The sequence below is a fragment of the Fonsecaea multimorphosa genome (assembly GCF_000836435.1).
Source record: "Fonsecaea multimorphosa CBS 102226 unplaced genomic scaffold supercont1.12, whole genome shotgun sequence".
Taxonomy (NCBI): domain Eukaryota; kingdom Fungi; phylum Ascomycota; class Eurotiomycetes; order Chaetothyriales; family Herpotrichiellaceae; genus Fonsecaea; species Fonsecaea multimorphosa.
In genome coordinates, this window is record NW_015971646.1 from 201958 (window position 1) to 214188 (window position 12231).

Genomic DNA, 12231 nt, shown 5'->3' on the forward strand with positions numbered 1-12231 from the left:
TGGCAGTGTGGAGCGGGGAATTGGCAATTGGTCGCTACTTCGGCCTCGATTTGTCGCGTCGCCCTTAGCGCGTTTTGCACGCACCCGAAAAGTCACGCTGACTTCAACCTTCACTGCTTCTCCTGACATACTCCGGATATACCGCACCCTCCCACCAATAAGGGGCTTGCTGGAATACAGGAGAGACACAATTAACTATAGTCTATTCGTCAGGGGCTGTCGGGAGTGATGGCGATGCGTTTCACGATGCATCTTGGACACGGCTTCAAATGATCGGTTCACTCCATGTTACTAACTAGCTGCCTCGCGGCATAGCTATCTGCATATGAAATGACATGCTCGACCTCTTCTTCCCCGCTGAAGACGCTTGAGCCTAATCTTTGCGAATGGCGATCGAGCAACCCATCAACAAGGTCTGCCGTCGAATCCAGCCCGAGCTCACTGCCAGCACACCAACCTTGTGATGATATGAGCTCGGCCTGGGCCTGATCATGAAGCCTTTTGAACAGGAGAAGCAGTCACGACAAGCGTCAGGCGCCATTGGCGAACTTTTCTGTCTACTGTACCTGCAGGGCAAGCGATTGGGTCTTATCGATACAGAGCAAATGAAGTCGGGATTGCATTCGCGATGTTTCTTGTGGATAGTGCCATCTATCTTCGAGAGGGAGTTTACTCTACCGAGGTAGCCAGGGACGAGCCTTGATTCTGCCAGAGAGAGGACCAACCAATCTTGGTGAAAGCTATCCGAAGAAAAGATCAAGAGGAGTGACCTTGAGCAGGATGAAGAATTCGGAGAGTTTAGAGGTGGTAGTTGGGTCTCAAATTTGTAGAGAGCCTTGAGCAAAGAATCTAACTGTGATACGAGACTTGTGGGGTTTTCGCAACCTATTTATGCAGAGCAAGACGGCGAGAGACTCTCGAGGTCGAGTAAAGTCAGGATCAAACATAACGTCTCAAACGGTCATGTGTATCCTTCCGCTGCTCATGGGAAAGGGACCATGGTTCAGAGAGAGGATCTCAACTATTAGGCCCCACAGACTTCGAACAGCTTTAAAACATCCAGCACTTATACTGGAAGCCTTTCACCGGTTGTAAGAGCAAATCGATTGGAATATGAAGGCTGAGAGACACAATATCTGGTGTCGGCGATGGAATGGTGGAGGTCAGCCTCGCAGCCTCGGGCCCCTGAGGGGATCGTCGCCAAGAGCTGTTATCCCCGGAGTAAAATTGTTATCCCCGCATATTAAATCAATATTTTATTTTCATGCGCACAAGACCACGAGCGCCATCAGTCTTGCTGACCCCAATCTTTTCAACTTGTGGACTACCATGCCTCGCCAGGCGCACGGCAGACCCCTCCAGGCGTCCAGATCAAATATTGCCGCCAAGAAGAAACCTTCCAAAAATCGCAGACTGAACGCACTCGAGATTGCGGAGCGAGAACACCCCGATCAGATCAAGATTCGACAGCATCGCCTCGGGCAGGTCGACGATGACTCTGAAGATCCGCGCAGCAGGGCAGATGATGACGAGCGGTCATCGAAGAGGAGAAAGATCGCAACTACAGCTGGAGATGAGGTTTCCGAAGAAGGTTCCGACCTCGAAGGCAACCGATGGCATCTCGGTGTAGATGAAGAGGATGAAGATAGTGACATTGACAGCGAAGATGCGTTTGGCGCAAGTGATGAAGAAAGATTTGCGGACTTTACATTTCGCGGAAGCGCTACGGTATCCTCGGAGCCCAAGCATCGCCGTGGTGCTTCGTCGGTCAAACCAGTAGACCTCGACGAAGGGGCCAACGATGACGAAGAAAGCGAGAACACCGACGACGAACCAGAGGACGATTTCGGTGATGAAGCTGTGGATTTAGCTACGGCTTGGGACATGGACGAACAGGAACAAGACGAGGTGGCCGAAAGGCATCCAAAAACACGAAGGCAGCTCACAAAGAACAATCATGATGACGGCGCAGACTCCCTGTCGGAACTGGGCGACGACGAACAATCAGATGAGGAAATGTCTGGAGCTGAGGATGATGCCGAGTCCGAATTATCCATCTCAGAAGACGAAGGCGACCATTCAAGGCTCCAGAATTTTGTTGAAGGGCTGTCAAATGGCGACAAGAGTCAGGTGGCTACCCAACGGCGACGTATCCCAAACTTGCCAAATAAGCCTTCGCAATTCGGTCTCAGCTCCGAGAAAATCTCAGCGAGTGAGCTACTACAGTATATCAAAGACCCTCGTCAGAGAAAGTCTCTAAAAATCTTGCAGAGCAGCGACAGCAAGGGCGCCGAGATCCATAGAGGTGGCATTCCAGGGAAACTCGCCCCTTCTCTCGCAAAAAGGCAGCAAGATCGTCTAGATCGTTCTGCCGCGTACGAGGAGACGAAAAAGGAGTTGGACAAGTGGATCGAAACAGTAAAGCAGAACAGGCGTGCCGAACACCTTTCGTTCCCCCTTGTCGATGCTGCAGAAGCTGGTATGTTGAGCAATAAGCAGCTTGGACCGACCTCTACTTCCAAGCCTATGACTTCACTCGAATCAACGATCCAGAATATCATGATGGAAAGTGGAATGCAGCCGAATAATGGTAGGTCCCAAGAAGCTCAAGAACATGCGTTCGAGGAGCTGCACGAGAAGAAACTGCCACTGGCGGAAGTGCAAGCCCGAAGAGCAGAGTTGCGGCGGGCACGGGATCTGATGTTCCGCGAAGAAATCCGTGCACGGCGGATCAAGAAGATCAAAAGCAAGGCATATCGTCGCGTTCACCGCAAAGAACGCGAAAATTTGAGCCAGGAGAATAGAAGTTTGCTCGCAGCGCAGGGCTTAATCGATTCAGATGAAGAAAGGGAGAAGAACGATCGCAGGCGAGCTGAGGAACGCATGGGCGCGCGTCATAGGGAGAGTAAATGGGCCAAAAGTGTCAAGACCACAGGCAGGGGCGCCTGGGATGAGGATGCCAGACATGGCGTGACAGAGCTTGCAAGGCGAGATGAAGAACTCCGCAGGCGAATTGAAGGCAAGGCCAGTGCTGGCTCGGACAGGTCCGATTCAGAGTCTTCCGATCTCGACGGTTTCTCTGGTTCCGATGACGAGAGACAAAAGCTAGAAACTAAGCTCGATGATATCGAGCGCGATGAAGTCGATTCGTTCGAGACAAGGCTTGGCTCAATGGCATTTATGAGAAAAGCAGAAGCGGCGAGGAAAGCTGCCAATGAAGAAGAGATCCGGAACATCAGACGCGACCTACACAATGGTGAAACGGGATCGGTCAGCGAGGAGCATTTCGAGCGCGACACCGCAGCGGGACGTCAAAAGTTCGGCGTGGGCAACAGAGATATCCCTGTGAAGCCTGAAGCTCATGTTTCCAAGAGCGAGTTCGAGGAACGTGATTCGGAGGCGGAGCTGAAATATCCAGAAGCTCGACACCAAACGGAAGGATTAGATGACGATGCACTAACAGCTATTGCGCCCACAGACAAGGAACTGAAATCAAAATCGTCGTTGAAACGCCCAACCGCAGTAAAACAGACGGCAAAATCTAACCTTAAGGGCGAACTGTCAGGCAAGAATCCTTTGTCTGGCCTTGTCGAAGAAGGTGGAAAGTCACATAAAAAGCTGACAACGGTGCCTCAAAGCCGCCTCGATGATGACATTGTCCCATCCGAGTCTGAGAATGAGCGGGATGATAGAGCCGCACTTGCGCAAGCGATCTTTACGGGTTCGGACGAAATCCAGCAGGAGTTTGCAAAGGAAAAGAAAGAAACCGTGGAGGAAGAAGGAGATCAGGTCATTGACAACGGCCTTCCGGGTTGGGGAAGCTGGACAGGAGAGGGTATCAGCAAGAAGGCCCAGAAGAGGGCCAAGGGGCGGTTTCTTACAACGGTCAGTGGTGTTGCAGAAGAAAAGCGACAAGACTCCAGACTGGAAAAGGTTATCATCAACGAAAAGCGGGTCAAGAAGAACGGCAAGTATCTGGCCAGCGAGCTACCTCATCCCTTCGAGTCACGACAACAGTATGAACGATCGCTTCGCCTGCCCTTGGGACCCGAATGGACGACGAAGACCACATTCCAGGATAGCACGAAGCCACGCGTGTTGGTCAAGCAGGGCATCATCCAGCCCATGGCACGACCCTTGGCATAGGGTTATCGAGATATGTTGTGAACAGCATCAACGGAAAGCTGTATCGATAGGGAAGGATTCGCGCCATGTCAATTCGGCGCTTCAAGGCACAAGAGGAGACGAACGCCTTGTTTGCGGAGCGGAGGTCAGAAGTATTCTGGCTTTTTCTCGAGAGAAACCCTTTCCGCTCCATCATGGCATGCGTCGCGTGACTGCCACGATCCGTCCTCGACAGCCTCTCCCACCTTCTTCTCCTCTGGCCTCTCACTTTGGAACGTTCAGCACCACTTGCCATTGGCATCACCGGCTTCGCCCTTTCCATCTCGCCACAGTATCTACATTCGAAATGCTTCCAAATTTTTGCTTCCATGCAGGAAGCAACCATGGACAGGAGTCTCGAAAATTCAGGGCATCATGTGTCTCTTCTCCCTCCCCGTCCTCTATCATATCATCTCTATGCACTCTCTGCCCCCTAATCCACCTATACCGTCTTCTCAGCCCTCATCCCTAGCTATCAGCCATCCTTTTGCCACGTTCTGTATTCATATTCCTGACCACCGTCCTGCTTCAGTCTCGCCTCGCCCTTAAGCTCGAGCCTCCACAACCAGGCAGCCGCACAGATCGCCTCCTTCGCCGTGCATGTCCGTGCCAAAGCCTACCGGTCTCGCCCTGGTATGCCTGGACTCCCCTACCCACTCTCTCACATACTATCTCGATATGGAAAACTGTTTTTGTCCGCAGTTTTCCCTCTTCCCGTCAACCTTGTCCTATAGCCGCCCTGTCTCCTCTTTGTTGAGAACAGCACCAATGTGATTCTGCTCTACTCCGTTATTTGTGAACATCAAAAGTATCGGAGCACTTTGCATTGTCCGAAGGGCCCACGTTACTTGGTCTTTTACGACACCGTTGCATATTCCTAGTGCACCCAGCAACTCGTCGTGTTCTGGCATACCCACTGAGAACACAATTTTTTCCTTCCCTGCATCGTCATGCGCACTTATTATGGTTCATATCTGCTGACAATACATCAGGTGCTCTTCGCCACGGCCCTCCCTGTTCATCGATTTTTTGGTCCGTCAAGATACCTGGAACCTGAATGCGACCGAGGTGATCAAGATCTCTATGATGGCGAATTACTAACATTATCACTCAACGATCCAGGTGCTGACGTGACTCCTACCACTGACAACTTACCTCAACCTACGCCGTCGATACCAGGTCTGCCTCCTCACCCAGTACGGAATGTTGACGGCGTTGACATAGCGGTTTTAGGTGATACCCCCGATGCCAATTATGCACTGGATGCCTATGACGCAGACGTCGAATCGCAAAGCTATTCGTCTGCAATTACCTTTACCGATCCACAACTGAGTATCCAGACCATCACCATCACCGCATTACCTTCCTCGCAAGTCCCAACTGTGACTTCCGCAAGCCAAAGCTTTCCAGACACAACCGGAGTGGGTTTATATTCTTTCCCTCCACCATTTCCCGAATTCCTGAGGATCACTAATTGGTCTAGTCATTGATCACGACCCTTGAAACCGAAGGAAATCCTCCTGTACAGCCTTTCCCCACAAGTATTCAGACTGTTGCGTCGGCCACGTTAGAACCTTTGAATGGCACTGCTCCCTTCGGCAATTCAACGGCCTTTAGTACGACGAGCACAGTGACCGAGACCATCACATTGCCACTGACAACTTTCGAAAGCGTCTCGACCACGCAGACCGTGGCAACGGTGGCCGTGGAAACGACCGCGGTTATAACTGCTGTCACAGTCCTCAACACCACTATTTCTGCCAGTGGGTCTATTATAGCAACATCATCTGCAGGCACGACGGTCCTTACCACAACTGGGACAGCACTCGTCGAAACAACTTTGACTGCCTCGTCAACAGTGACTGGGACGTTAGCCACTACCTTGACGACGGCTCTCGGTTCTATCCCAAGCCTCCCCACCTCCAGTCCGACCTGCTTGGTGAGCATGGGTTGCTCTGGACAGGACATTTTCCAGCCTATTGCGCTAGGGCAGCCTCCCAACAACATCGAACAAAGAGGTGGGCACCTCGTTCCGCGACTTGGGATTGTGGATATTGGCGGCCCCATTGAGACAAACAAATTCTACGAAAACTTCGTGCTGGGCTCCCAGAGTTCTCCTGGCTTTACGATGCCGTACTCCTTAGCTTGGAGCAAGGGGAGTGGGAATGCCTTGAGTTGGGGAATGGCGATATCGCATCTTGATGACAGCCAGAAGGTTTTTGGGCCGAACAATACTGCTATACCAGGTGCACCAGCCTCCTACTACATCAATGGGCTTGGGATTCAGTCGTTGATCCTATCCGCCAGCGAATTCGACTCCAATACAGTTCTGACCGCGGATTCCTTGTTGGCATTCTCTGCGAACATCCATCTTCAGCCGTCAGCAGGCTCAGCTTCGGTGCTTACCATACCAGTGGTCCAAGGTATGTCATTTGTCACTGGGCAATATGTCAATCTGCAACCAGCCATACAAAGCAGTGTCTTTTTCCGGAATGTTGCTGCAGCGGGCCAACCGAAACCGGGCATCTTCAAATACAGGGTCACTTTAGAAGACGGAAAATTGTGGCTGATATATGCTATACCAGCCAATGGACTCACACCCAACTTTCAGCTCGTCTCAAGTACGTTACTCCGAGGCTTGCTGAATTGGTATGGGGATATACAGATTGCGAAGCTCCCTGACGAAAGTCTGGAGTCTATCTATGATGATGCTGTCGGGGCCTATCCAACTGCTGGGCATATTTCGGGCTCCGCACAAAACACGACCGCTCAATACTGTTTGTCCTGGTCCAAGGGCGGGGCGTATTCGAGCAACACGACTCTTCTCATGTTTGCGCTGCCGCATCACCTTGAGTCCTTTGACAATTTTACCCAAAGCAATGTCACGGCCATTGAACTAGCCACCACAACCAAGGGCAACGCGACAGCTGTTGTAGGGGACTACTGGGTATTGGAAGAGCGCGACCTCCCAATCTCTCTAGGATTTGCACCCTGGCGACCGGAAAATTCAATGAATTCCCAAGGCGTGGCTACCCTCTCTCCCGCGGCGCTTACCGTCATACAAAACGTCTCTGCATCTGAAGCCTCCCAGAACATGTCAACCCAAACAAACCTCAACAGCATGTACTATAGCGGAAAGGCTCTGAGCAAATTCGCGCAGCTTGTTTACACCATGCATGATCTCGCGAATCAGCAAGACCTGGCAAATGCCGCGTTACTGGAGCTTGAAAGCTGCTTCGAGGTCTTCGCAAACAATCAACAACAGTATCCCCTGCTCTACGACACCGACTGGAAGGGCCTTGTGTCCTCAGCGAGTTATGTGACGGGTGACTCCGGTGCAGACTTTGGGAACTCGTACTACAACGATCACCATTTTCACTATGGCTACTTCCTCCATGCCGCTGCTGTCATCGGTTATCTCGATCCTACGTGGCTCAATCAGAATAAGGACTATGTGAACGCTTTAGCTCGCGATGTCTCCAATCCTAGCGCTCTGGATCAGTATTTTCCAGTTTTCCGATCTTTTGACTGGTTTCATGGACATTCTTGGGCTAAAGGGCTTTTTGAATCTGGCGATGGCAAGGATGAAGAATCCTCTTCTGAGGATACTATGTTTGCATACGGGCTGAAAATGTGGGGCAAGACAGTTGGCGATGCCTCGATGGAAGCTCGTGGCAATCTGATGCTCGCTGTCCTGGCACGGAGTCTGCAGAACTATTTCCTGATGACATCGGACAACACCAATCAACCTGCGCCTTTCATTGACAACAAGGTCACCGGCATCCTGTTTGAGAACAAAGCAGATCATACGACCTACTTTGGTAATGATCTGAGCTATATTCAGGGCATCCACATGATTCCCGTCATGCCTTTCTCGACGTTGACCCGGACAGAGCAATTTGTAACAGAGGAATGGATCGCATACTTTGCAGACGGAGCCGTTCGACAAGCTACAGACATTACTGGTGGCTGGAAAGGTGAGCGAAACTTGGACTATCCAATGGTGCGCGATACTGACGATCCCCAGGCATCGTATATGCGAATTTGGCGATCATTAATCCAACAGCAGCGTACAACTTCTTCACTCAGCCTAATTTTGACATGAGTTGGATCGACGGTGGAGCATCCCTGACGTGGTACATCGCACTAAGTGCTCTATTAGGAGGGGCGTCGTCATAGATAGGGGTTGCAATGTGAGAGATTTGGGCGCGGTGTATGGCTGTAAGAGGAACACAAGGGAAGCGGCCAACAAAAGTTTGTAGGATGGCAATGGCCAGAGGTATGGCCGAGAACAGGACCGGTACCGCATCTGACACATCTAGATTCAGGCGAGGAACCGAGTCAAGCACGGGACGAGACGTGCGTGAACGAAAGATGCTAGGCCACTGGGACCGAGGCGAGGTAATAAATCCTCGTCATGACTTCACTTCGGAGGCTGAGTTCCATTTCTCGGATATTCCGCTCATCATTCAAACAAAAGCTTCGCTTGCCTCTCTCTCAAAGATTCGGACGCCTTCTGCTCGGTTTTTCCCATCACGTCCCTCGACATGCCATCGTCCCAGTAGAAGACTAATCCCGAGCCCTCGGCCGCCTCGGAACCGGGAGCCGCCATCTTCACAAAGGGTGTCTGTTTCAAGATGATACGAGAGAGTAATCGGCGTAGAAGTCGAGGCGTGATCTCGTGAGGGCGACCGTGGTGCCAATCCTTGATGCGGGGGCCCGGCCGTGGACCTTCCAGTATCAGGTTGGATTCACTCTCAAGCAAACTTTCCGCCATGTCCTCCTCGGGTGAGATCCGTGCCGCCGGTGGTGGTGTCCTCGTCCGACGCTGTGGGATAAATTTTGTGGCAGGTTCCATCTCCCTCTGCCCGCTCACCAGATCATGAAGCTCCTCGTACTCGTCTTCCGGCAAGGGTGGCAACGCGGCCTTGATGTTGTGGTTGTACCATTTTATGCGGAGATTTTTGTATCGCGATTGTGGGAGGGGTTTGCCCCATATTGTTGTCCGTGGGGGGTTGAAACGTAGTTTCACTTTTAGGTGGGCACCGACGCGTGTGAAGTGGTCTTGTTCGTTGGCTTGGGAGGTGAGAAGGGCGAGGAGGCGGGGAGGGAGGTCGAGTTTCCATTCCTCTTGGGGGGGATTTGAGAGATTATGAGGAGGAGGGGGATGAGGAGGATGGGGGGGAGGAGGATGGGGGGGAGGAGTGGTAGCGGGCACAGAAGAAGGAGCGTCAGGCGGACCGGCGGTGGTGACTGTCGAGTGTAATGAAGGGTATAATGTGTCCTCTTCCTCTGTGGTGCTCTCAGAGGGCTCCTCCTCCTCCGTGGTGTCGTTCCTCAACAGTTCCTCATCTGCCAACAGCGTTTCCGCGGTCGCTGCATTCTGTTCCTTTGTGACTTTTGAATGATGCCCTGCTTCTTCGCCTTCAGAGGCTGGAGGTGGTGTTGGATATAAGAACTTGTGCAAAAGTTCATATCTCCTAGGTCCTTTTCTCCCATAGCTCATGCGCAAGACGTTTTCCAAGGGAATGATGTATCCCTGATTCGCATGACGGAGGGTCGAGGCCAGTTTCCTTGCCTGGTGGAGCAATCGAGTCACCTTCTCGGGGCCAAGATTTTGGGGACCGTGGAGTTTGCGACTTCTACCTCCAGGGTGCTTGGGTATCCAGCGACGGAAACTGTCGATGGTGAACTTTTTCATATAGGCCCGGCATCGCGGGAGGGGGAGGTAGGAGCATTCTCGCAGGCAGGTGCGGTAGATGTGCAGCGGATTCGTCTCGGGGGGAGGCATTCACATGGTTCAATAGAGAAAGAAAATGGATGGGCAGCAGGAAAGTGAAATAATATGCGCGGGTGAAGCCGAGATGCAAAATGGTGGCCAATAAGCGGTCGCCATATTCGGAGTCAGGGCACCAGCGCAGTTGGGCCACGAGGCTGCGAGGCTGCGAGGCTGTTAGGACGGCATGGCGCTCGTCCCAAAACGACAATACGTTTCTCAGATTCTGTTCTCCTCATCCTCCATCATTGAGAGTACTTCAGCGTTGCAAGGGTCTATGAGTTTATAACCTGCGAAAAGCGAGGGGCGGCAGGACCTTCCGACAGTCACAATGGTCAAGCCTTCGCCTCAATTGTGCGCCCGCCTGCGCTTCACCACCAAGCAGGTCGCAAAGGGATTCTACCGGGGAAATCGAGCTGGTGCAATGGGCGCTCACACCGAATACGGCCGATATGTGATTGACTGGCGGAAGACGGCTCATTATAACATGCCCGAGATCAAGGACTTTCCAGTAAGCTTCCTGTCAAGCGATATTCCAACAAAAGTTTCAGTCACTAATTATTGGCTCCCCCAAACTAGCTCACACCATTCGTGACTATGGAGATGGAACCGAAAAGCAGAGCCACAGATCGCCCCGATGGGACAACCTACGTGCCTGATAAAGTTGATGCAGTGGAGTTTCTGAGAATTTGGAAAAAGACCAATCCGCTGGAATATGACGGCATTGTAGCTCATCAAGAGGAAGAGCGCCGACGCTTTGCGGCTGCAACAACTGAAGAGTACCATGGGCAGGAGGCGCAGGAGCAGGCCCAACAGGAGGCCCAGCAGTGGGCTCGAGATCAAGCTCAGCAACGGACCGAGAAGCAAGTACAAAAGCAAGTACAACAACAAACACGATCCTTCCACACGACAAGGAGATTGCGGGTGCATGCCCAGCCTCCCGTGGTCGAAGCACAGTCCGATCAGCCCGCAAAGGATTGGAGCGAAATGTCCAGAGCCGACAGGAAGGCCCTGGTCAATCCAACCGCCACATCGGAACTACGGCGGCTTAGAAAAGAGCGCAAGGGCAAGCTCACACAGCAGGAGAAAAAGGAAACAAAGAAAGATATCAAAGTGCGCCTAAGGCGAGAACTGGTTGGCGAAGGAGTATTCCAGAACGAGAAGGAGCTTCAAAAACTTCTAACCGAAGAGGGCCGTCGGCGGAAGGCGGCAGGTCTACCTCGTAGGACTCACGGGGAAAAAGCTCAGTTTCTGGAAGAGTTACAGCGTGAGGCCGAGTCAAGAACATGATTCGGGACCGAGTCAAGAGGATTATTTGGGAGAATAGATATTTGGTGGAGAAAAGCAGTGAGCAGAAATCTTCCAACGCTGTGCCCGGACAGGTCAGCTTTCCTGAGTGCTCCCGGATGAATGTCTGTACGCCTCAATGAAACATCCAGGACACGAGGCCGTCACGCATTGAGCCTTCCTGCTACCCAGTGGCTCTAACCGCAGAACGGCCTGAGCTGTTGTTCAGGCACCAGGAAAACTTGTCCAAAGGTCTCCAAATAGGAAGCCGTTGATCGGGCTCAAGGGAAGACGCAACGCGGGCAACAAGCAAGAGGGAAGAGACGTGTGCGGTCCAGTCAGTTGTGTGCCAGAGAGACACGCGAGCCTGGACCGAGCCGTGTCACGTGTAATATATATGGGTTGTTGGATGGGCGGTGGCTATGGGTTCATGTCGAGTTGGTGCTTTCTCTAAGCTGGCATTCGCAAATACAGCGGTACCGCCATCCCAGCACAATCAATCTGTCTTGGTGCCTTCAGAGGTATACGCAGGTCCGCCTTAAGAGAGTGTACTCGTATGAAGCGGCTTTTGGTTGTTCCGGCGACGATACCGCACTCCACTCTTTGAACGGCAGGTCACTTTGAGTATGTATTAACCAGGAGATGCGACGATCTGTTTCGAGAACGATTCTTTTGCAGTTTTGCGAGGAAATGCCCACGGTTTAGCGTGCTAAAAGCCGAGAATATCAATGCATCTTACCGGAATTGTATTGGTCTTGATGACACGAGGAACGGGAAAAGGCCGGGGCCCCCGACTTGTCAATTGCCGAGCATACTCTTTACAGTTGGAGAGGCCTTTCTTGTACAAAAACGACCAGCTCCTTGTCGTCCTACCCCTCCTCCAACTCACCAGAGTGATATAACCCTCTCCATGCCCGCCGGCCTGTGATATAGCTATCTAGAGACTCGGCATATCCCCCGTTTTTATAAAGCTTTCTTGATTGACTTCCAAACAGGGGACTTTT

General features: G+C 52.0%; 4 protein-coding genes across 4 annotated transcripts; 3 read left to right on the forward strand and 1 right to left on the reverse strand.

The window, feature by feature from the left end:
- Positions 1-1329: 1329 nt before the first annotated feature.
- Z520_06429 (uncharacterized protein) lies at positions 1330-4146 on the forward strand (the record flags this gene model as incomplete). The annotated part of the gene is made up of 1 exon (XM_016776929.1): positions 1330-4146. The coding sequence occupies one exon, from the start codon at positions 1330-1332 to the stop codon at positions 4144-4146; it is 2817 nt and encodes a 938-aa protein (XP_016631774.1).
- Positions 4147-5114: 968 nt separating this feature from the next.
- Z520_06430 (uncharacterized protein) lies at positions 5115-8343 on the forward strand (the record flags this gene model as incomplete). The annotated part of the gene is made up of 3 exons (XM_016776930.1): positions 5115-5585; positions 5648-8141; positions 8192-8343. The coding sequence occupies 3 exons, from the start codon at positions 5115-5117 to the stop codon at positions 8341-8343; spliced, it is 3117 nt and encodes a 1038-aa protein (XP_016631775.1).
- A 286-nt stretch (positions 8344-8629) lies between these two features.
- On the reverse strand, positions 8630-9955 carry Z520_06431 (uncharacterized protein; the record flags this gene model as incomplete). The annotated part of the gene is made up of 1 exon (XM_016776931.1): positions 8630-9955. One exon carries the CDS (start codon positions 9953-9955, stop codon positions 8630-8632), a length of 1326 nt encoding a protein of 441 aa, XP_016631776.1.
- Positions 9956-10271: 316 nt separating this feature from the next.
- On the forward strand, positions 10272-11230 carry Z520_06432 (uncharacterized protein; the record flags this gene model as incomplete). The annotated part of the gene is made up of 2 exons (XM_016776932.1): positions 10272-10451; positions 10520-11230. The coding sequence occupies 2 exons, from the start codon at positions 10272-10274 to the stop codon at positions 11228-11230; spliced, it is 891 nt and encodes a 296-aa protein (XP_016631777.1).
- Between the last annotated feature and the right edge of the window lie 1001 nt (positions 11231-12231).